The sequence below is a fragment of the Plectropomus leopardus genome, chromosome 14 (assembly GCF_026936395.1).
Source record: "Plectropomus leopardus strain MGB_pleo_1.0 chromosome 14, ASM2693639v1, whole genome shotgun sequence".
In the NCBI taxonomy this organism is placed as follows: domain Eukaryota; kingdom Metazoa; phylum Chordata; class Actinopteri; order Perciformes; family Serranidae; genus Plectropomus; species Plectropomus leopardus.
In genome coordinates this window covers 11,378,080-11,404,061 of record NC_142189.1, presented here as the reverse complement: position 1 = coordinate 11,404,061, position 25,982 = coordinate 11,378,080, and the positions used below count along the sequence as shown (strand labels likewise).

General features: G+C 38.7%; 1 protein-coding gene across 2 annotated transcripts in view; it reads left to right on the top strand.

The window, feature by feature from the left end:
* The window catches only part of gna11b (guanine nucleotide binding protein (G protein), alpha 11b (Gq class)), a 38,270-nt gene extending 14,146 nt beyond the window's left edge, over positions 1–24,124 (top strand). The window contains exons 2-7 of one of the 2 annotated variants that reach the window (XM_088087946.1): positions 5,690–5,874; positions 7,062–7,216; positions 9,664–9,792; positions 16,401–16,530; positions 16,638–16,791; positions 18,316–24,124. In XM_088087946.1, coding sequence (XP_087944072.1) covers positions 5,690–5,874; positions 7,062–7,216; positions 9,664–9,792; positions 16,401–16,530; positions 16,638–16,791; positions 18,316–18,506 — 944 coding nt within the window. In that variant the 3' untranslated portion in view covers positions 18,507–24,124. Of the gene's footprint in view, positions 1–5,689; positions 5,875–7,061; positions 7,217–9,663; positions 9,793–12,185; positions 12,315–16,400; positions 16,531–16,637; positions 16,792–18,315 lie in introns of both variants that reach the window. The other variant, XM_042500613.2, reaches the window with a different exon arrangement.
* Positions 24,125–25,982: the final 1,858 nt, after the last annotated feature.

The following is a 25,982-nucleotide window of genomic DNA, read 5'->3' as shown; positions in this document are numbered from 1 at the left end:
TCTTTCATGTCGCTAATTCTTAATTTGGCTACCCTGAGCAAGTTTTAATTTTCTTAATCTTATTGTTGTCAGATTACCCCAAATTGAGACTTCTCGCTCTCTTCCAAGAAACGGCTCCATGAAACACCAGTGTTGGTGTGTGGGCTGCGTAGTGTACCTTGCACTGTTGCATTGGGGCACAATCTGAGCTCTCACACTACCTGAAAGAGAAAGTGTTATCAAACCCAAGTCGTGTGCGAGCTATTAAAAGGTGACCTCCTTTTTCTAGGTCATTACCAAAAAAGAATGGACGGATTCTAGTTATGAATATCCAAAATTCTTGACAGAGAGGGATGAGAATGGAGAGGCATATTTCTAGCCTAAGGGAGGTTAGGAGGGGTTGTGAAGAAGGGGAGGGAGAGCTGGTGAGGGCATGTAAATGGTTGTGGCTGTCGCTGGTACAATCTGGGGAGGAAAAAAGGGAAGACAGAGGATCATAGTGTGTTGTCTGGTGAAAGAGGGACACGACAGTTAAGAGAACACAGCGGAGGGAGATCTTGTGACGGGGTCACGAGAAATAAATCAGACATCAAGCTGGAGAGTGATCCTCTCGCTCCTTTTTCTGAAGCAGTCTGCAGTCACTACCAGGACATTACTGCCGCAGCCCAACACAAAGAAAATGCTCTCTGCGCTTGACTCCTATTGTTAGCTTGACAATCACAGTTTTTATTCGGCCGACTACCTTGTACCAGCTTTAACAGCAAAGCATTGATTCATCAAGGAGAAAGATCTTTTTAGTGAATCTATCTTCTCCAAAATTGGGCATTTTGTTGGATGAAAAGATGGAGGAGGGCCATTTCCCCATATGGACACAATTGTTAATCCCACATTTTGAGATTAAGGCATTTCTTTCCTGCATTAACAGAGAAGTTGCTATCTCTTCCAACATTTTTACAGTCCTTGGTGTTAGGAACCCCCTGGTACTGACCTCAGACCAGCTTTTTCCCCCCACCACCAAAGTCTCTGTGGAGCCGAGGCCCTTCTTCTCTGTGGTACACCAAAAGATGAAGAGCACAGAGCAAGCCTGAGGGGCTCGCAGTTATATTTACTGTCTGCTACGAAAGAGAGGAGAGAGAAGGGGCGGATGGGAGGGGTTTAAAAAAAAAAGAAGTAGGAAAAAAATACACAGGAACGAAAAAGAGAGGGAGACAGAGGAGGGGTTGCTATGGTAACGGAAATATGGCTGCTCTTCAAAAACCTTGAATGTAGGTGGTGGTGCGATGAGTGTATGTGTGTGTTTTTTCCTCCTCGTCTTTCCCTTTCAGTTTTGCAGATATTATGGATGTGCTGGATCCCTTTTGATTTTACTGAGGACTGAAATGCCATCAGCTCTTTTTTTTTCCTTTGTGGCCTGAGGGTGGTGTTTCTGGGCATGTAGAACATAGAGGGCTAGTGTGAAATGTGGGTTAGGCCCAACAGACCCCCCAGCCAAGTGGGGGTTGATTTGGCAATCGCTGTCAGTCTCGAAAAAGCTTAAAGGGATAGTTTCAATTTTTTTTCAAGTGGGGCTGTAAAGGGTACTTACCCATAGACCGTATATGACAAACAGTAGATGTCTGGAGAAGCAGGCTGGAGTCCAACATGGAAGCTAAGATATCTAAAGCAGTGGAGGGTACTAGCAACAAAACATAGCCAGCTAAAAAAAAAAATCAATGTCAGTTTAAATGTATGCTATTTTGAGAGTTTTTCCTTCTAAAGGGGTATTTTGGTGATTTTCAACCAGCTTTGTATCAAAACAATGTGGGTAGCATGTGTATATTAACTGCGGTAAACTTCCCGCCATCTAATCAGTGCCAAGATATCGCTCTCCTCCTCGAAACGCTGGCTCTCGGGCTGTTGCTTGAACTACAGGCTGTACTTTCGTATTAGCCATCATCCGTCCGCCAACAGCGCAGACAAAAAGTATACAGCTGATCAAAAGAGTTACTCGCCCCTCTCTCTCTTTCACTCAGTCCAGTCCACATTATGTAACCCACCAGCAGGAGAGTTCAGTATGGTGCAATGCATTCTGGTAGTTGTAGGTTTTCTAACTATTTAGCAAAAGTGTCCTTTTTCCCTGTTTTTTCTGGTCATCTAGCACCCATTGTAAAAGTATTTGCATCTTTTAACTGCAGAGACAGTCTACTTTTATGTGAGGACCCTTTTTATATTGGTGAAATGCGTCTTTAATGTCTGTCAGTAATTTTCAACAGGAAAATTAAACTGTTAGACTTCTCTCTTCAAAGCAAGACTCCATTGAGAAAAACATTGATTTTACATCGCTGAACAAGGGAGATCCTGGTCCACTGCTGCCTTGATTAATTAGTTTGTGTTATTGTGTGACTTTAACATTTAAAAGAGTAATTTCAGATTCACAGAAGTCACACAATGATCCAAACTAACTAAAACCCATTTTCTATTGCACAAAAAACCTGCTAACACCTAGCTTTTTAATGTAATGGGAATGACTCTACAGTAGACAAAGATATTTATCGCCTCTGGCTCTGATCGGCATTGATGAAAACACAGCATCGGGGGGAACGCGCTATTTTTAGCCCCGTAATTGACGAGATGCAATGACCACTGTTACAAATTACCGCATTAAAACAATGATCCAAATTAGTCTGCACCAAGTTTAAAAGAAGGACTGAATAAGTAAGAAATACATAAAAAGAAGAAACCACTGTTATGTTTTCACAGACCTCCAGCCATGCTGCTTTCTATTGCTTACCAAATGTTTGCCAGCCTGTCCATGATGTGGTATGTAACAAACCAAAAATAAAAACCACACACACAGAAAGACATATTTGCCTGCTGCAGTGCCACACACAGATTTGCTCTACTGCCAATGAGACGGGAGTCTATATTTGGCGGGTTTACCTGTGTTTGACCCTTGTGTGGTGTTCATATTTTTGTTACTCAGCCAATGTTTGCAGATCTTCAAGGCCCCATTATTGGGGTTTTAAATCTTTACAGCCATAACAATTTATGTAAAAATAGTTTAAAAACCTGCATCGACACACTGATTTTGGTGGGAGAAAAGAGTATAACTGATAGAAACAGCAGGAGACCAGCAGCTTCTGTGTTCAGCGAGCTAAAATTACAGTTTGTTTTTTTCAGTGGTGAGATTCTGGTGGCTTTGATGAAAGCATAGATGGGAAACTGAAGCTGTTAATGGCTTTCCTGTTGTCTGACAGAAAGATAAATCAGTGAAAATACTCTCAGTATAATGAACCCTAAAACTGATATTGCTGTTTTTTTTAGGTGAGACTTTTTTTAGGTGATTAAAATGTGTTTTTTGCTGGCCCCCATCCACAGAAGTACATTGCTTAGGTTCTGTGTCAGACATCGACCTGCTTCTCCAAACTGGGGGCCTGCTGACTGACATCTACTGTATGTAGTAAACTGACCACGAATAAGAAGCCCATACAGCCCCACTTTTAAAAAATCTGAACTATTCCTTTAAAAAGTGTGTTTGACTTAGTGCAGAGATTGTGATTTTTTCCACTGAAATCAAGGTTTTTTTAATGAATAGAAGCAGAACAAATTTTTTAAAGTATACGCTTATAATCCAAAGCCTTTTCTTGTGCTTCGCACCATATGTGCAAATGTGGAAACCTGACACCACTTGAAATGTTCAGATGATCTTACAGCCAGATATGGACTCAGGAGGGCAAAGGAGGATCACTGAAGGAATGCAGCCTTTTGACAACGACCCCTGCTGTCACCTTTTGGCAGAGGCAGTTTAGTGGTAGATCCTGACTGTTGGGCAAGTTCACTTAATCATCTCCATTAAATTAACTTGTATCCCCCCCCACTCATCCCTCATCTGAGTCCAGTAAACATTTTTTATTCATTCACTCTCCAAACTGTGCGATAACATCCTGACGTAGGACAAAGAGGCTTTGATATATCAGCAGTCGTAACCGATTTATTTAATCAACTTGGAATTTCAGTGGAGGGATTTCATAACGCACAAAACGGACTTAGATGGGCATCCTACATTAATCAAGTTTTGAGGAAAGTATTAGACCTTCTCTGTCTTCATTTTTACCAGGTATTGCTGATTTGCCATGTGTTTTGATTAATATAAATGAATGAACACTAACTGAACATCAGATACAACACTAACTGAACATCAGATACACAAATAGGCTGCAGCATGTTCTTGAATCTCTTAAACTGGCATTGACATTTTTTCATCACTTTTCCCTTAAATGACACATCTGTCTTGGGTCACAGAATTGGGTTGTTGTCATTATCTTTGCACAAATGAGGAGCCTGGTTTCAAAATATTGATCTATTGATATGGATGTACAGGGGCTAGCACATTATAGGAGTGGGCAAGATGAATGCAATCTTGATCAGAGAATATGTGATTTTTACTGGATATTATAATGGAGAACACATTCCAGAAAGTAAATTGAATAAAACATTTGTTGTATGAAATAAGCAGAAAGAAGTGTTTGTTTTTTTTTCATCCAACAAATCACCTGAGAAGTCATGGTGCTACATAAATTGCCAGCAGTCCTGGTCATTGATTTGCTTTGTTGCACACAAATTCACTAACACGTCCAGAAGTTTGGCAAAATTTGGGTTACAAATTTCTGTTGTATCACATAAAGTGATATCACTCAACCCTAATGTCTAATGGGGGACTCTAACTACTGTTGTGTCTATTAGGGCAATAAATCAGAAGTTCTTCTGTAAGTGGTGTTTTATAAGTAGCTTTGGGCAATAAAGAGAAAGCAAAGGTCATGATATTTTTCAGTATTGTGGCGATATTGTACAGTTGACTATTGGTGCTTTCACAAGATATTTACACAATGAGTTTTATAATAAAAATCAACAGTAATGTGGATATAATGACTAAGCGGGTAAAATAAAATTATAAAACAGCCAGAGCAGTCTGGCAAGTTCAGAAGATGTCATCACTTTACTCTAATGCAGCCTTTAAAACCAGGAAAAGAGAAAACTTAAGATATTATGATATCAAAAATCTAAAAAAATATCAAGTCATATATCATGCTATCAGTATAATATCGATATATTGCCCAGCCGTAATAAGAAGTACTGCCATCGGTTTTCCCCCAGGGTTTACAATGTCAGCACTGTCATCACTGTTGCACAGATTACATTACGTGAAAGTAATGCTTATAGGAAACCAATTTATCATTATTTTTGTCCATCACATTGTGCAATCAACATTAATTCATTATGATAAATTAAAGGTAAAAAAGCTGTCTCTTTTACTTTAATTTCAGTACCAAATATTAATTTAATTGGTTTTGACTTATAAGGTCCACCTATTCAAACAAATTTTTATGAATAGATAAATTACTGTAATTGGAAAGTGATTAGGGACTTGATTCTGTGGGTTTATTATAAATGTTTTTCTTTTATGATGTTTTGCCTGAACTTTCACCTGAAGTCTCTATCTACACCTTTTCTTTCTCCTTCCATCTATTTGGTAATTTTGATAAATTAATGTAACGTTGTTTTCTGTGTAGTCTGTATTGTCTGTAAGTGACATCCCACCCTTTTGTCTCCTGTTTATTGGTGTTTTTCTCTGACATAGTTTGTATTTTAGATGTGATAACCGTCTCACTGTACCCACAATGTAACTTGCTGCACTCTGTCTCAAACTGCGTGCCTCCTTTGTCCTGTTCAGGTACGGGAGAAAGTGGCAAGAGCACCTTCATCAAGCAGATGAGGATCATTCATGGAGCGGGGTACTCAGACGAAGATAAGAGAGGCTTCATCCGGCTTGTTTACCAAAACATCTTCACGTCCATGCAGGCCATGATCCGCGCCACTGAGACCCTCAAGATCCCCTACAAATTCGATCAGAATAGGGTAAGGACATAAGACATAAGAAAATATTCTTTACGTCCTCACAGTCATCCATTCCAGAGTCCCCTTCGATTGCACTAAAGGTGTGATCACTGAATTTGGTATCTTCTGCACTGCTCTGATCTTCATATGGTATGACATGGTGATAGATATTGTGAAACATCATAGGCTATACGCATAATCCCATATAGGCTATATTTTAAGCAAGTGTCAGGATGCATGCCACAGCCAAACTCTTAAAGTTTAAACACATAATGTGTAAGTTTACACATATAATATTTGAGTATTTGTACGTATGCATGCTTTTAATACGTTAAAACGACTGAAAGTAGTGACCAATGCTGTGGGCACAATACAACTACATAATTATAGTCTATTATTGTACGCTACAGTGCTTCTCAGTTCCAGTCCTTAGAGCTCTGCTGGTCTTTTATTGTCAACCTCTAATTGAGGACTGATTTACACCTGGGATGCAAGGTGAATGTAGTCCGCTACTCAGTAGGACAGAGAGCCACCCATACGCTCCCTCACATGGACCATTGTTTAGAATTACTGATCTACATTATGCATGAACAACAAAGTCACGTAAATATTGCAACTTAAAAGAGCAAACAGATGTTATATTCAATAAGAAGATGCCTTCCACTGTTGGCATCAGCAGATAATTTATGTAAAGAGATGACACTTATTTTTGTCAAGGAAATATGTTGAATGGTTGTATGTAATCCATCAGTTTAAAACCCACATGAAATTGCAATGTTTTGGAGTAGGTGACAAAGGTGGCTATAGTGAGTCATAAATTGATTTGTCTTGTATGTCACTGCATTGCTTTAAAGCATTAGATCATAGGTTATATTGTGTACATTCACAAACAGTTATTTCCCAACAAAAACCCTTTGAAAGCAGTCATTTCTTAAATGTATCAGTCTTTGTGCAGTTTGTTTTTAGTCTTTTTTTTTCAGAATCTAAATCAAAGCCATAAAGTAAAATCAAACTTGTCCCTTCAGACACCTAAAGTAGAGTAAAACATAGATAAACCTGTAAAACGAGTTTGATAAACCAGTTCACACAGGGTAATTTTTAAAAATAAAACAATATTTCAAATTATAAGGTAACAGTGAAGATATAAAATATCATTATCCTACACTTCGAGTTGTCTCACCTGTTCTCTCTCACCTGTGTCTTTCCAGTCTAATGCCATGCTCGTGAAGGAGGTGGACATCGAGAAGATCAATGGGTTCGACTATCCCTACATTGCAGCTATCAAAAGCCTGTGGGCTGACCCCGGGATCCAGGAGGCCTACGACCGCCGCAGAGAGTACCAGCTCTCTGACTCCACTAAATAGTACGTCTGTCCGTCTCACTGTCTCACTGTCTGTGTGTCTTTGTGTTCCTATGTGTAGACATCAGGTGTGATGTCTGTCTAGGATTTAAGAATGGTATTTGTGGACTGTGACACAATGTGTGAGTCCGTTATGTAATTTTTGTGTGTGTATGTTTTTGATGCTGGTTTGGGAACTGATACAGATTTATCAGCATTGTTAACGTAATATTCGAGACTTTACAATCCTGAACCATTCTCTCATTGAATCAGTTTTATAGTGTATATATATATATATATATATATATATATATATATATATATATATATTTATGTATATGTGTGTATTTTGAGCTTAACATTAAGATCCTTTTGCAAATTCAGAATCAAAACAGTTCTGAAATAAATAAATTAAATAATGTAGTAAATAAAATGATGCCTAATAGTAATGTCTCAGTTACCAAACTATTGAATAACCATATCTGTGTCTGGTTTAATTTGGTACACTATTGGGTTATGTGGAAAAGCTTTGAGTGTGTACATGCGTATCCAGGATGAACGATATAGGTGTGTGTGTGTGTGTGGTTAAATGAATGACAGTCAGTCTTGTGTGTGCATGCAGATAGCATTTTAAGTGTCAGCTCACCAAAATCTGGAAAAGGGGAACATAACAGTTTCTCAATAGTAGTTCAGCAGTATTCTTATGTTTTTGTTATTTAGCCTATATATCAGGATTTATGGGGAGAAACCAAGCAATTTAGATAAAATCAAATATTCAGCATCACCATACAACCAGAATGAAGTGCTCTTTTGTGTCAAAATCACATTTTACTGCCACTGTGACAATTCGACTGTGAGGTTGGCAGTTGAATAGTCAACTAATCAGGGTCACCCAGGGTATCTGCAGGTCCTTTTAATGTCTTAAATTCAATTTTATTAATATTGGGTCTAAAAAGTCATTAAATAGACTTAAATTTGAATTCTCTAACTGCCGCAAACATTTTATCAAACTTAATTTGTCCATCTTTTTTTAATGTATTTATTTATTGTCCAAATGAGTCATGTTCGTTTCTGTAAAAGTTAAACCTTTAATCATACCACTGAACCTCACTTTTTTTTTTACTTCATACTTGCACTTACCTGTTGGTAAAATGGAAGTTAAATGTGGATGCTCATGCACACCCTCAAAAAATGTACAGATGCATAGGAGGAAAATGTCCATTGAATAAGCCAAAAGAGAGAATTCCTGCAAACTGTTCATTACTAACAAAAAACTATATTAAGTGAACAATGTTTCTGTCATCAGACTTTAATCAGGTTAAAAAAAATTTAACCTGATGAAGGTCTGACGATTGAAACGTTAAAGTTGGACCATGTGCGGGAATTCTCTAATTTTTGCATGAAATGTATATTAAACAATCTTACTAATAACCATGTTCTTACATAAAATCTGCCCCTGCATTGGACCACATATATACCACTTACTTTTATATTCACCTTCAGGGTTTGAATAAGAAAAAGATGATTTGACACACAAAAAAATCAGTCTTTAATTTGGTTACAGATTATCTTGAAAAGGTCTTAAACAGCAATAAATTTGAATTTCTGATACCTGTAAACACCCTGGAGTCACCCTGATAGAAACATAGTTTTAGCCCTTTTAATGTCATGTGTGGTAGGGAGACAGTTGTCTCCAGAGATCAGGTCAACACTTTTAAGGGTGTTTGGATGTGTTGGTAGCAACAGGCCGTGTGTGTATAATTGCCTTAAGAGTTTTGTAGTGTGTACTGGGCAGGGCAGCATATTAGCCTTTTGACCACAAGCAGCATTAACTGAAGATTTCAACCTTCAGCAGCCCATTTCACAACCTAACTATCCCATATGAAAAAGCTACAAGGTTTCAGTAGAAGAGCCTTTATTTGGCTTTTAGTTGTTGGTTATTGACTGCTGTGGATGTTTTTCTGCAGCATATGTTAATTGTTAATTAGTGAGTAGTTTAATATGTCAGTGGGGTTCCTTACAATTTAGGGGACTGAGTGGACAGGCCCAGAGTTCTGCTGTCTCAACCAGCTGTTAGAGAGCATAACAGTGATTTAAAAGCCAAAATCCTGCCGGTCATTTCACCAGAATTTAGACAAATGTTTTAGACTCATCTTGTGTTGTTGTGTATTTTTGTTTGTTTTTTTTTTGTCATGAGACATTGTAATATTTGACCCCAGGCTAAATGGCCAAAGGCGCTTGACTCACTTTCTAGTGCCCCCTGGTTGTGGACTTGCTTTACTACAGTTTAATGCTATTTTAAGTCAGCATGCATGAAGGTGTGCTTGCCATGTTGCAAATTTGTTACAGTAAATATGTAAGTTATCTTTTTTTTTTTTTTGCATGCGAATGAGTGAGTGCGAAAGATTAGAAAATCATTGAAAATGTTTTTATTTCAGTGTTATCCACACTGTTTATGTATATATCTCCAGTTACCTTAGCGATATAGACCGTGTGACTGCGGAGGGATACGTTCCCACCCAGCAGGATGTGCTGAGGGTCCGTGTTCCCACCACGGGTATAATAGAGTACCCGTTTGACCTGGAGAACGTCATCTTCAGGTACCCTCATGGCACCAGGACTGCAGCGTCACCGAGGCTAGAGAACAGAAACCACTGATGACTGTCAGGATATTCACACATCAGCTAAACAGGGGATGGGTTTTCGTAAATTGTACTCACTTAAAAATGGCCAAAAAGTTTCAAAATTACTTTATTATTTTAAGGGCTGGGTATCTGCACTGATTTTTTTTAAAGTCACTGTACAATACAGTTTTGATATAGTCAAAATGTGACAAAAATTTAAATTTAAATTTGAATTTAAATCTTGATTTAAATTTAAATTTTAATTATTATTTTATGGTACTTCAGTTTATTTATTTAGTAAAACTAAGGTCATACAGTATGATCTTGTCTGACTTTGAACAATAATGGACCTAAACCTGAGTGACCCATTTTCTGGGGTGTTTTCTCAGCAGCATATTAAGCAAAAACAGCCCCTCATAAAAATAAAATGTAATATTGTGGTTACAAACAACTATAAACATAAAAAAGTTATTTCGTTTCTGAAATGCCAGAGAGGTTTCCTTGTTTTGTTTTGTTTTTTTTAAATCTTTTTTTTAATTTATTTTAAATGCATAAAAACAAATTATTATCATCATCATTTTTTAATTGTACAAAGCAGGAATTACAGTCTGGCAGAAAGTTTTGGGACAGACAGCATGGTTGCTTGGTTTGGACTGACTTGTTGAAGCACTGGCACTGAGAACATCCTGTTAAACAAGTTTAAGCTGTATAATTTATTTTCCAAATGTAACAGTATCATATGTTTTGTTATGCGTACAAACCAAAAGCCTCGTACTTAAACGTTCATTTCAAATTTATGTCTTTTTACACCCCAACCTTTAAGGTGTCAACCAAAATAACCCAATAACAAGTAGTATCAAACTTTTCAAGTCAAATAATAACCTGCATTCAATCTTTTGAACACAGCTCTGGAAAACTTTTTTTGTGGTTTTGCTTGTAGTCTGTCACTGTACGCGTTCTTCGACTGCATCGTGGGATGCATGCTACACCGTCAGCCTCCAGTGTGACGTATAACATGTATCCGCAGCGCTTTTTAAACAGTAACAATGGCAAAACATGACAGTATCAGCCTGTTATACGGCTGCTGATCTTTTATTGTACTCTTAAGGTAACTAGCTCCCAGATCTCATTTTTTTCCCAAATTAGCTGATGTTTACGACTGCTGTTCTTCTTTAAGTTTGCAGCCGGGTGCTGCGAGCTGCTCTTTAATTCTCCCACTGTGGGTCGCACACATAACATGTCGTCAAAACGTCACACCCATGCTGTCTTTTGTCCCGTCCTGCTGGCTGTCCCTTTTATGCAGACACTGTTTCAGCGCTGTAACTGCCTCCTGTGTCGACTCCTGAAACACCTGTGGTATCTAGTGGCATTTTACTCAGCTGAATGTTTCTATTCACATGATGCGAATCGAAACGAGCAGAAAAAAAGGGAATCAATAAATTGCTCTATTGGTATCACTTTACATGTATTGGTATTGGTACTATCAGAATTTTTTTAAACAATACCCAGCCCTAATTATCTGTATACTATGGCTACCTTCTCAGTAGCCTGTCAGCTTTATTATTACACAATTACAAATTTTCAAATGTACTCACGATACTCTGGTCAAAGCACATGTTCCTGTGTGTCCTAATAGACCCAGCTGTGTAAAGTTTAGACAAATAAAGATTTTGTTGGGTTCTAGCCCGAAGGCGCATGAGTTAACATGATGAGTTATCAGTGGTTTGTGTTCAGAGTTGTGCTAATGTTCTGGCTCCGGGATCAAAACTAAGGCCAGACACTGTAGCGTGTGTGTGAGGGGCAGCCACTAAACATCAGATGAAGAAGGATTAATGATGTCAGAGATTCTCCAGGAAGTTATAAAATCAGTGAAGCAGTTGGTTTGAAATACATAAGAATTTAAACTTTTTTTAAGTTGAATTTCAAATTTAGAAGTCTTACTCTATGCTTCCTGCTATCCTTGATATCATACGTGTCTGAACCTTCCTCATCTAATCCAGGTGCTGCTGCCTCTGCTGCTGAGGTCACTGCTGTTACTGTCACTGATGCCACCTCACTGTCTGCAGCAGAGTCCGCAAACTTCCTCACTATAGATTGTTGTCAAAACTTAAAGCTGCAGTTAATAGCTAATCTCTAAAGTCTTACGTATGTTTTTGGACAGAGTGTTGGTGGAGCAGTGACACTGACTAACACCCCTTTGTTTCTGAGATGTGGCCTTTTTCTGTGAAGCTTCCTCAACAGGACTGATCCAAACTTCCTGGAATGGCAGGGGGGTTGCGGTAAATTGCCTGTCACGCTTTATATAACTGTTTTTCTCTCTTTTTTTCTCTTTATCTCTGTTTTTTCCTCCTTGACCGGCCTGCCTGTAGTTATCTTTCCGATCTGGACCGTATTGCAGATTCCAACTATCTTCCCACACAGCAGGATGTGCTCAGGGTGCGCATCCCCACTACAGGAATCATAGAGTACCCATTCGACTTGCAAAGCATCATTTTCAGGTAGAAAGAGGCCTGTTGTGGCTCAGTCCCTTCTTGTTCATCATTAACCCAAACCTCATCTGTGTTTTTGTCCAAAACGCCAAATTATGAATCAAAAGAACTTCTAACTTTTAATTTATGCATTCAACTTAAGTGTTTGTATCCCATTCTTACTCCTTAATCCTTCCCTAGAAATCAAAGTCATTTCCATTTTACAGTCTCCTCATACACTTTCCTTTACCTCCTGCCACCAACAGCAACCGTACCACATAACACAAACCCCCTGATGAACACAAAGTCCTACATTCTGGTGCCCGGTCTCTGTAAATGGGTCACCTCCTCTCTTCCTCCTCCTCTCCTCCTTTCCTCTCCGGCTGGCAGAAGAAACGAGGTCGTCCTTTCCGCGGTGGAGGAATGTTATTTTGGGCAGCAGGTCCTGCAGGGCCTATATTGGCCCTGGGTCTCTGTGGACCACAGTGGACTGGGCCACCACCAGGGGGCACCCTCGTATTATGAATTCTATTAGATCTGTGCAGCTTTCTCACAGAGACCATGTTGCACCTGGTCTTGAGGCTTGCACCTGTGCGTCCAGAGGTGGAGTAGGTACAGGAAGTTGGGCTGAAATTGTACCCATGCCCTTTTATATAACAGCTTGACATCAAAGGTTCTTGACTGGAAAGATCCTACTGAATCGGGTGTCACAAATGAAGGCTTAATGAAACTGGGACCTAAACTCCCTGACGAGCGAAGGGTGACCTTGTCAAAGAGAAGCTCAGGGAACCTGAAACCTTATGAGGATTCACACATCTGTCAGTCAGTGTATCAGCCAGGATCGCTGTTCATGAATGGCTTCAGTGAATGCCAGCCTGCAGGAAGCTGGAGTCGAAGCTTTCATGCCATTTTATTTGTTTAGTTAGTTGTATTAGATCTGGAGTGTCCAAACTTTTTTGAATCACGGTTGGATTAGACAATGGAAACAGGGTTCCCCTGGATCCTTAAAATGTCTTATTCATCGAAAAATAAGCCGTAAATGGCATTAAAATGTCTTAAATCAATCTTTCAAAGTTTTAAAAATGCAAAGACAGTATAAGGTACTAGATACTATGATTCATTGTTTTGCATTGTGAAATCTTAAAAACTGGTAATATGTATTTTTAAAATAATTTAGTAAATTTAACGTCCCGCAGATCAGGTTAGATGAATCAACAGTACTAACGCACATTTACCACATCCAGTCAAATGACAAATAATGAGCTTTTTTAAGGCTTTTAATGTTTTCCACGTTTGACTTGATCTACACAAAAAGTCAAAACGTTTGACTTGATCTACCCAAATGATCTACACATCATGTAGAAAAAAAATACTGTTCACGGGAGACAAACACAGCTGTTTCTTCCGTCAGTGAAAAAGAATTTTCTGTCGACTTAACACTTCTTTGCTGTAGGGCTCTCTAGTAGCTAGAATCTGGCACCTCAGCACAAACCGCGACACATGTACAGTTCACTCAGGGCTGTATTCAACTCAGAATTATGCCAGTCGAATCGGATTTAGCAGTTCAATATCAGTACTTAAAGATATATTTTGTTTTCCATATAAAGTTTTAAAGTTTGATTGGGCTCCACCTGATGTAAATGTGCAACAACATTTTTTGCCAACACTAGATATCAAACAAAAGCCAGAAACTCATTAGTTCCTGTAAGCTGTAAAGATAAGAAGGTCTCTCCTCTCTCCTCTCTCCTCCCTCCTCCTCTGGGCAGCTGCCTCTACGTCTGCCCCTCCCTGTATCAAAGAGGAGCGTGAAAGTCAAAAGCACTCACTCCGCAGCAAAATCTGGGCACCAAGAAGTCCCCAGAAGTCAAGGAGCAGCCCTAGTTTTAATGTATCAGGATATGTTGCAAGACTGTAGGCTAGGCCATACATTGTGGTGTTTTTTAAATCTAATTTATGGAAAACTGTCATGCAGACTACTTCACCATATGTATAAAATTTGATAACATTACTTTTATAACGCAGTCAGAACAGTAGGATCTGTATTTATCACAGCCCCTGTAACATGGGAATATGATTACATAGATTACAGCACTGCTGTCTAACAGTAGAGTTTAAACTCTTGATTTAAAAAACAAAACAAACTATAATACAAAAACATCAAATCGCAATACTCAAGTGTATCTATTTTCTCACACCCCTACTTTGCTGTGGCCATGTCAAAAAAACACTTTCATTTCGCCAGCTTTGTTATTACTTGACACGTATTTACAGACTGTGTAGGTAGTCCTGCCATCATGAGGTGAACAGAAAAAAATATATAAACTAGCCAAAGTGATCTGGCTTTATTAATTAGTAATGTGTTGTGCCACATATCGAATATTTTGATCAACAAACTGAGGGCCGTTACAAACCTGTCAGAGGGCCACGATTGACCCCCGGGTCGAACTTTGGACATGCTTTAGATAATCTCTTAATTTATGTCATCTTTCTTGTGAGGCAGTTTTCTCAGCTTGTAGCTCCTCATTCAGTTACATAGGAGGCGTCCTTCTACCATGAAAAGGATCCCACCATCAGAGGTGCCCCCTGTATCTTTCATCAACAGATCAACTCTGCCTGCTGTCCTCTCTGTCCTCTGTCTTTCGTTCCTGTCGCCCTCTCCATCTCATTTTTTGTCCTTCATTTTGTGTTCCTCCTGTTGCCCCATTTGTCTTCTCCAAGTGCGTTTCAAAACTTCACAAATTGTTTTGTGTGGCGTTTTATCACACACACCAGGGAAGGTTGAGAAAGCTGAAATGAATGCGTTACACTTTCGTCCACTTTTACTGTAGCACATTAACAGAAGAGCGGACAGATCTAGTATCAGATGTGATGTATGACCACATGAATGCCACTCAGTTTAAGAATTCCAGTAATGTATTTCTTTCAAAAATATGTATTTCCTACTGAGGCTGGATGCACAACATCTGCTGCACAGCTACCTTTTAGGGGTGGGAATCACCAGAGGCCCCATAAAACAATATTATCATGATACTTAAGTCACAATATTATATTATTGCAATTTTAAACATGTTTCCCGTCTGAAATACTTTTCTCCCAAAAACTTAAACTGACATCAATCTGAAACAAACAGAGATTGAGGAACAGCATGGATAATTTTAACCACAAATATTTTTAGAAAAACATTTCTTTGAACTGTTATTGTAATATAAGAGAAAGAAAATTGAAGTAGGAGGGGGAATTCTGGTAAAAGCTGCAGAAAATACCCATTAAGCTGTAAAAACATTTTTGTTTACAAACCAGTTTCCACATTCACATTCTTGTCTCGTAGTGTCTTGCTCAGACATTGTGACGGGAATTTTGACAAACGATGAAAACAACAATTTCCTCGACTGAGTGGCATTGGTTTTTAAAACTGATCCTTGATCTGTCTCTAATGGGAAGCTTTCCTCTTTGTGGTGGTATTGCATGACTCACCTTTTTACAAGGACAAAAGTATATTTACACTGCACATTTCTTACTTGTTTATTTGTGTAGTTTCTTGCCAAAAACGGAGATCTGCACACATTTTCTCTGAGACCTTTAAAAACACACGGCCGAGAACTTGTGAATTTGATTCATCCTCTTCTTAAAGGTGTTGAATCCATCAGGTGTTTTTATCTCAAACAAGTTTGCTTGAAAAGAAGTTAATAGGACTGCAGACAAATGATCAGGACCCAAAATAAATGATAGTAAAAATATGCTTTCATGGGTCCCAGAGTGAGAGACTATATCTTTATTTGGGTCATGTGCTGAAAATGTTAAAGACATACACCAGAGATGTCTTCAGGACTGCTGGACCTGAAACAAATCGGTTCCTCTGTTATCCAGTTCTTCCTTTTACGCACATTTTTCTGGCCATAATTTAATATTTGTAATGCAGTTATCTTGATGGATTCAAAGCCTTCTCAAAAAGGCTAATCAAAAAACTGTTTAAAGACATTAAAAGTATTTACAATTTGTCCTGTTAAACTAAATATATAACTGAACATGAACCAGGCCACCAAGAGATATGTGCTAATATGTTTTTCCCTCTTGATTCTTCACTTTTTATCCTCCCCACCTTCATCCTGCTGTCAGGATGGTGGATGTTGGGGGACAGAGGTCAGAGAGGAGGAAGTGGATTCACTGCTTTGAGAACGTCACCTCTATTATGTTTCTCGTGGCGCTGAGTGAGTACGACCAGGTCCTGGTGGAGTCCGACAACGAGGTAGGTGGACATAACACCCCCCCAGACCATTCATTAACCAAAAACACACTCTGAATGTTGCTTTAATATCATGACTGTTCTCACTGCTCACCTGCTCTCTGCACCAGAACCGTATGGAGGAGAGTAAAGCTCTGTTTAGGACTATCATTACCTACCCCTGGTTTCAAAACTCCTCCGTCATCCTCTTCCTCAACAAGAAGGACCTGCTAGAGGAGAAGATCTCCTACTCACACTTGGTGGACTATTTCCCAGAGTTTGATGGTGAGATCATCTGTACATTTGTGTGTGTGTGTGTGTGTGTGTGTGTGTGTGTGTGTGTGTGTGTGTGTGTGTGTGTGTGTGTGTGTGCTGACTAATCTAGCAGTGTACAGTTGAAAGCTGCCCCTTCAGATAAATAATTATGTATTGTAGTTATTGTAGTCTGAAATAGATTATGACCAACGTCTCCGTAATGCTAACGTTACCATTTTAAACCAACCTGTCGACTGTCTGTAATTTTTAAATCCTATCAGTTTATTTGTCCATCTATAACAGAGACTAAGTAATATTTCCTGTAATACGGGCAAAGATTGATGGGATACATTTTAATGGAGTAGCTCATCATTTTTTTTTTTTTAGCCAGATGGTAGTTTTGCATTATATCTGGAAGCAGATGGAAATGGCTATTTGCAAACTCAACCTAGCAGCACTTGTAAATCTAACAAGTTATACGTTTACTCCATAGAAGTGTCAGTTTGTGGCTGTAACAGCATTTTATCCATTTACCCAATATTTCTGTGAAACATCAGCCCTTTTTAACACTAAAGGGCCCCTCTTTACACTGCCTTTGCAATTTTAAACAGAACCAAATGACGGCGCCATTACTCCGCTCCAGTCTGTAATTTTAGACAGCATCCCGGCATCGTGGAAGAAAAAAGAGACACGCATGACGTTTAATACAACAGCTTCTGCGTCTCGTGTGACATATAACATCTGCATCTGCAGCACTTTATAAACAGTAACAATGACGTAATATTGCAATAACAATCATTTTATCGTCCCTGTTATTTGGTGATTGATGTCCTCCTCTGTTTGGAGAGTAAGGAGCTCCCGAATGTCTTTGTTTTCCCATATTTGGTTGCTGTTCTTCGTTTAGCTTGCTGCTAACTGCTGCTAGTTGCTTTTTAAATCTCCTTCTAGTAGGTTGCTAAAATAACACACCGTCCAAATTTCGTCCCCGTCCTGTTCTGCTGGCTCACACTTTTTATACAGACTAAAGATTCTGCACTGTTACTACCTCTGTACCTACCTCTTAAAGGTGGATCAACTCTGTCCCTCAATTCCTTGCTCATACCTAATATACAAAATTGCGAGGCATTCGCGCTTTTAACAGGCAATTTAAAAGAGGTTATAGAAACAAGTTATAGTGCGGGTTGCTGTCTGTGTTCAGGGAGCAGGTTTTGTTCCACATAGAGGTCTGTACGAGTCTGATAGCACTTATCAACAAATAGCTACATTACCAAACTCTGCCAATAATCACATATTAATATTTTTACATTTGTGTTCGTGTGTTAATTAAGCAAATTTGATAGAGTGTGTAAATAAATAAGTTTTAGAATTTAAGACTGAGTCAGGCTAGCTGTGTTTCCCGAATCTTAAAGCTTACTTTAAAGCTCCAAACTAAATGCACAAACATCACAGTCGTATCTGTCGCAAATTGCTGACCTATTTCTTCTTAAATTCCAGTTTTTCTGGTCAATTTCTATAAAAAAATGCAATCAATGTTTGCGTGTCTCTATTTCTCAGGTCCTCAGCGAGACGCACAGGCAGCACGGGAGTTCATCCTCAAGATGTTTGTGGACTTAAACCCCGACAGCGACAAGATCATCTACTCCCACTTCACTTGTGCCACGGACACTGAGAACATCCGCTTTGTGTTTGCAGCTGTCAAAGACACCATCCTACAGCTCAATCTCAAAGAGTACAATCTGGTGTGAGGGCCCACGTACGACGCACATCTCCTCCTCCCCCCATTGCACAAATGCACACCTCTTTGGGAGTGTGCGCTCAAGTTCACATGCATCACACAGCACACCATGCCGGCTCACACACACACACACACACACACACACACACACACACACACATACACACGCACACACACACACACACACACACACACACACACACACACACACACACCAACGGAACCCTTCCTTTTTTTCCTCCCAGTCCAGTACATTCACAAATCCTCCCACCTAAAACGCCACCCCTCCTGTTTCACCAAAGCTCGCCCTCTTCCTGCGTCGCTCGGCAGCTTGTTGTGTCAGAGTCCCCGCTCCTCCTAAAGCTGCTGCGTGTGTCAGATTTGGCCCCGGCTGCTGGCTCTGGCACATTTCATCTGGCACACAAACCTTTCACACGGGCTGTACAGTGACTGAAGGGGACTTTGGTGTTTGTGCGTGTGTGTGGTACGTGTGTGCGTGTGTGTGTGTGTGTGTGTGTATTTGGGGCAGCATTGACTAGCAAGGAGCTGTGTTTTGGTGAATAGCGGCATCAAACCCCTTTGGCCCTCCGGAGTTAACCCTCAACGGTGTGAGATCAGATCCTCGCTCGTGTTCTTTCTGAGCTCCTGTTTGTGTGGAAGGAAGTAAATACAGCGGAACAACTAGCGAGTGGCGTCACACTTCTTGGGACAGAGCGACTCGGACAGGAAGTGAGGCCGGACACAAGGAGACGGGGCTGAGGATTCTGTCTCCATCTCGCATCTATGAATGTACCCACCAGTGTGAGCATCGCAATCGCAAAAAAAAAGAAAAAAGGAGAAAAAAAAGAAATATATACTATGAAGTAAATGCATATGTAAACACACTTAAGACAAAAAGCACGAGAGGGCAAAACATAGCTAATCAAAATCTGTTCATTGCTGAGATTTTTTAAATGTTTTTAATGATAGAAATTTGTTGCTACGTCTACTTCTATTTAACATAATGGCTCAAAGGAACGGTGATAAGAAGTGGTAGGAAAATCTATAAAAACTTCTGCAAAACATCAAAAAAAGAAGCAACAAGAAATTTACTTGACATAAGTATACTTTAAAGATTTTTTTTAAATGTTTAAGTTAATCACATTGCTTCCCTCCTCCAGATGTTTTCAGTATGGATTCACAGGGACAATCTTACACGTGACCTTCACAGCATCTGGCTCCACTGATTCACCCCCACACTCTTTTTACAAAACACTAGCAGCGGGTGAGAGGACCCTGCTTTCGACACAGGCTCTGCTCTGATTGGTGGAAGCAGATGCGGAGGGGAGCGTGATGTCATCTGTGTTTATCAGCCTGCAGAGCACGTCTGCAGCTTGGGCCACAAGTAGCTTATTCAACGAAATAAAAGCTGTAAATTAAACACGCTCACACCCTCCCGGTGTGCGAACGGAATCCATGCGGTAACATCTCTGACGACGTCACACAGCGTCACTCAGCCGTCCAATCAGACACACTTCCTGGTCATCAAAACCAGGATGTGCTTCTGTTTACTTTTTCTTTTCTTTCTTTTTTTTTTTTTTACTGTATAGTCACTTTGTTTATATAAAGATTGCTTGCTGTTGAGTGATGAGAGGAAGGGAGGGGGGGGGCTATGAACCTTTCACAGAAAACGCACTCTAAAGTCTGCAAACGTTGTTTGTGTATATTCGTTTGTAAATACATATACACAAAACACTCCTGTACAAAAACGCTCTGTGGTACACCATCTTTGGCAAAAAACAAACAAGAAAAAAAAAAGTATCAACTTCTTTCATTAGCATACAGTTTTTCCTATGAATTTATGGTAGTAGTGATACTGTGATTATGGATTTTGTTCACTTGATTAATAAGACTACACAGAGCTGAGTGGTGTTGAGGAGACGATCGTATGGAGCAATAGTCAGAGAAAAGAGGTTCCTCCCAACCAGCCTCATGACTCCACACTACTGCGACAGCTCTGGCTCCGGAGTATGCTAACTAGGGCAGGTAAAAAATATTCACAGTATGGTGACGAGATGATTTTAAGAGTAATTAAAGATTTTTTTATTTATCTAATTTATGGACCAGGTTTGAAGGTGTTGATAATTTGATTGCTTTTGATTCTGTCATGTTGAAGTGCTCCTTTTCTCATTGCGGAGCCTACTTGAGTCTGAACTGCTGTAAAAAAACAAAACAAAACAAAAAAAAATTACGAATGTCTGGTATAGTAAGGACTTTATCTCTGCTTTCTATTTCTTATTGAGACATTTCCAGTTGTACTTCGCCATCACATCTCCATCCATGATAATACTGTTTGGTTTTCTTTAGGAGCCCTCACATTTGTTTTGTTTGATTTAAAAGAAAAAAAAAGAAACTTGTATTTCCTCTCGGTTTATAGACGCAGCGCTGTAACGCATACCTAGAAAAATGTACAGTACGAACGTAGGTGGAACTTTTTTTATCAGTGATTGAAGACCCACGCGGTCCATGCTTGCTCTTTGTAATTTAACACAAAAATTCTGTTGTTGGTTTTTGCATCGTTAATTTCGTTTTTTTTGAGGCTTGCTTTGATAGTGCCAGTGAAGTGCAGATATACTTTTTTGGTCTTTGACCTTTTCTACAGGTGACTTATCCTTCATCCTCATTAAGGGCTATCACAGTGCATCAGGCATCAGACAGTGGGGAGTGGAGTACAGGGCCACAGTGAACCAAGTCATCCACTGCTAATCCTTGTTTATTACTTGCAGTATGTGCTAATAAGAAGTATAGGCAGGGTGTTAATGCAAACATAAGGCGTGTGTGTAGAGAGTTTACCGACACTTAACAGTTTTATTTATGTATTTATGTATCTGGCCCTTTGGTGAGTTGAGTGGACCCAGTATCCGGCTCTTTGGTCTATTTGTTTGGTATCACGGTGTTACCTGTAATACCTCATACAGTATAGAATCACTAAAGACACTTTTATCAGGACAAGTATTGCATGTTTCCCCAAAGTATTTGACTTTATGACCATGCTTGTGGCTTTGCATGTTTTAACCCATTAACTACAAATCTCAGTCTTAGATGTTGAATTTCTCCAAAGTGATTAGCTACTCTACGTGCAGCTGTTGGCTTCTGTTCACGTCACAAAGGCTTGAATAGTAATTTGCAGATTTTATTCTGAGAGAGAATCCATGCCACAGTTGACATTTAGTCACCTTTTTTTAAGTAAAAAATGTATGGTCAAGCTTTTATTGTGCGATAGCGCCAGAAGTTGTGAGCAAAGGCTGCCTCAGAACTCCCTTATTATTGCAATTGAAGAAGCTCTGATCAACTCACTTTTGGTCAACTTTTAAATATTTTCTTCTTCCATTTACAGAAAAGTCTGTCCACACAACTTTAATTTTACAAAATATCTTGGTCCACACTAGAGAGCAAAAGCTCACCGATGTGAGCTGTCTTCAGCAGTTTCACCCAGTTGTCAAGGTAGTAAAGTGTATTTTGAGTATGCTCTTTTATTCAGATTTATACTACACTGTGTGGTACTTGGCAGAATCATTTAATTTTTAGGAGATAGGTCATAAATGAATGAATGCAACTGATAGATGAAACACTAAATTTTCTAATGACGCCAACAACAAATACAAAACTAATGTGGATCAGTTATGTCTTGCTAAAACATGTTATCTAATTGTGTTTGCCATCAGCACTGATAAATGACAAATTAACCTTTTTAAAAATATTTTTTGTCAAGCTGGCTGCTTCAAAACTCCCTTTTCATTCCAGTCAAAGAAGCTCCGACCAACTAAGTAGAGATGCATCAGTCCAATTTTTCTCTCCCTAATACCAAGTACCGATCCAGTACTTATGTGACTCTTTTGTGTAAAACTTATTGGAATATTTTTATTTAAAAGAACAAACAAAACAGAGACAGAGGTACGTTGCAAATGAATGAATGTAACTGAGAGAGGAAACACTAACTTTCATAAAACACCAACTAATGTGATATGTTTATGTTGTGCCAATACCCTTTTGCTAAATAAGGTTGCATGTCAGCACTAATAAACAATCTGGCATCTAACAACTAAGAATTTACACTATCCTGTGTTCTCAGCTGCATTACCAGGTAACCTTCAGAAAAACTAAGATGACTAAATGTTCACTGTCACCTTTCTCAAACCAGTTTCCCGCAGAGTTGATTTTCTTAAACGAACGGAAACTAACTGCTGCCGCAAATATAGAGAATCAATCTAAAAACTCCAAAAATGTGAAGTTAATGGGGCTAAAGTAAAATTAAAATAAAACACCAGTGTGGTCCTTAACTGCCATTTAGTCTGCTGAAAATGACACTAATCTCGAGCGGAAGAAAATGCAGACGGCCAATTGTTAAGACTGCTGTCACAAAGAGGATGCCAGTATTTAAGCGGAGCGATGTACCAGTATGAATACCCAAGTATTTATCAGTAGTTACTGCGTGTTGTGTGCAGCTCACTTCAATGGTGACGAACCATGTCGTATTTTTAAATTTGACACTACAACTCTGGCACATGGTGAAGGGCTGACTGGCTGTTAGTTTGGGTTTGGTAGCGCGCCGGCGGCCCAGTGTTGCACAGTGTGTTTTTGACACGTTTTATCTATACGAGCTGGAGAGAGGGAAGGCAAGTCTGTATGAAGCTTAAATCTTTTATTCTCGTCCGTTTTTGAGCAATGACCAGTGGAAACACTCTCTTAATTATTGCCTTTCATTGCCTTGAATAATGAAAGATGGTGTTGCCGGCCCTTTGTGGTTTCGGAGCGCGCTCTGTGACCTTTTTTGGGTGGCCGCGGTTGTGTGATTTCCCTTCCTGTGGGCTTGTTAAAATAAGTGGAATCTAACTTATCTTTTTGGACATCAGTGTGGAGTCAGAGCATATTCAAAACTTTTTTCCCTTTTTTTTCGTGTTTTTCATTTCCTGTATGATAAAAAAAAAAAAAACATTACCAGAACTCTATTATTTAGGACCACTTGATTTATTTTTCCTCACTCCAATGAAACCTGAAGGTCAATCGTGTAGTGGTGTATAAAATGCTGTTTTTTCTTCTTTATTTTGTATGTAAACCAAATGTAAATTATGTATTATACTGAGTGTGCCAACCCCACTCTCTCTAGAGCCAGGCTCTCTCTAAGTGCCAACGCTGTGGTCATCATCAAAGGACCGCCACCTGAGATGGTCCCCCCCCCCCCTTTTTAAATAAGACACACCAGAGACTAAAAGGATAGACGATTAAGTACACACAAAGACTTTATTCTGTATTTAAGATTGAAGATTTAAAAGATAATCTGCTGTTTTTTAAGAAACTGTAATTATAATTGCATGTGCTGTTTATTTTGTGTTGGCAGTGAGGGCTTTGATGTTTTCATTGAAGCAGAGCCCTCGATGAAGGGGGTTCAATCAGTTGGTTATTATCGATTTATTGATTTACATAACTCTTGCCATATTTTTTTATGTGTTTCATGTATTTGTTTCAACCACTGTTGCCTGATCCTCATTCAAACATGAACATGACTTATGATCATTGCCGCCTTCTAAGAGAGAAACATAATGACAAGGTATCTGTTTTAAATTGAAATAAATTTGTTCCTATACTTGCTCATGGTGTGTGCGCTGAGTGGGTTTCATGATTTAAATTGTAGAAATATAAAGTCATCCTGAAGCATGTTTTCTACTTTATCATGGTAAGTCTCAGAAACAATTATCAGTATTGTGAATATCGTGGATTTAAAGTTTCAACTTTAAAGTATTTATGATCAGGTGATTTTTCCAAAAAAGACTCCCTTGCTCTTTTGTGGCCACACACAATGATTTCATTTGCTTAATTTGTCAGATATTCTTCAGGGTATGGCTTTCCTGTTAAATTTTCGGGGCTGAAAATGTGCCTTTCAAAAGTATTCACCCTGTTTGGTATGTTTCAAATGTTGTTGCATTACAACTTCTAATTGAAATTGACTTTTGATGGATTTTCAATGGATTTTTTTGTAATGAACCTACACAGAAAAGTCAAAATGAAGTGAAATGAAAAAAATGTATAAACTTCTGAAAAGTGAATAATTTTGCAAGGCACTTTAGATATGACCGTGTCCAGATTATCCTTATTTTAGATGCCGTCGATGTATAACCAAACTACTGATGGTAAAGATGGTTCTGCACTGGGTTGGTTATGATTCAATTTTCTCTTTTTAAATTTTCCATATATGTATATTAAGGCTGCATTAGAGCTTGCCAGAGGTGTAAGTAAATCAAGCAGCTACAAGGGGCCCTGAAAGGAATTTAAAAAATGTGAACTCTTCTGGTTTCTGATTTATACACCCTATTAGCAACTGCAAGTATAGAAAATTTGGGGGTGGTATATTAGGTACTCTTCCAGCTCCTGGCTGTCACAAGGGTGTACATAATGGACACATGTTCAGTGTTTAGGAGGTGCTATATGATAGTTTTGGGGCACTGTGTTAAATTTTAGAAATAATTAATAACAAAATATTTGAGTTTTTGGGACAAATAGTTGTCATGAAGGCAAAAATGTCTGCCATTCAAAGGGTTAAAATTCTAAAAATTAATGAATATTTTATATTTATGATTAGGACTGATGTTGGTTAAAATAAAATTAACTCAATGAAAGTAAAAAATCATAGTAATGTATAATAGTTTTATAGCCTGATTTTCAAAAGCACATTTTGTGTGCAGAGCAGTATGAGTGTATGTGACAGTACAAAAACTTAATAATGTATAAAAATCAATGTTGCTGCTAATCATTGACATATCCTAGGCTGGGATTATGACAAAAATAATAATCTACTTAGCATGTAGTATATTGAAAATAATTCATTTTTGTGTTTTTTATTTTTAAATCTAAAAACAGGGGCATCATGACAAAATTTAAAATTTAAAGGGTAAAAATTCTGAAAATTATTGACTATTTGATATTTATGATTAGGATTGATGTTGATTTTAAAAAAGAGATAATCCTTTATTAGTCCCACAGTGGGGAATTTCACAATGATACAGCAGCTATGAGGTTCGAAGAAGTATAAGCAGCGAAAGAACAATACAATAGTAAAAAAATAATGACAAATATAAAAATATTAGATAATAAAAAACAAGGTGCCAAGTATGATTAAAAAAACATTTCAATGACTCAAAAAAATTAACTCAATGAAAGTAGAAATGTATGATGTATGATATTTTTTAAAGCACATTTTGTGCCCAGAGCAATACGAATATGTGTGTAATATTAAAACAAGCCTTAAGGATGCTTCACCCCAAGTGTGTGAAGGAGCGTTACCGCAAGTCCTTCCTCCCTGCTGCAGTCAGACTGTACAACCAGCACTGCTCCCAGTAGACCACAAACAATAACTGACTCCACTTGTACAGCTTAATACCACAAGTGCAATTTCACTTTCACCCATGCAACTGTGAACATTCTTTATTTAACTGTTGAGTTTCTCTGCGTT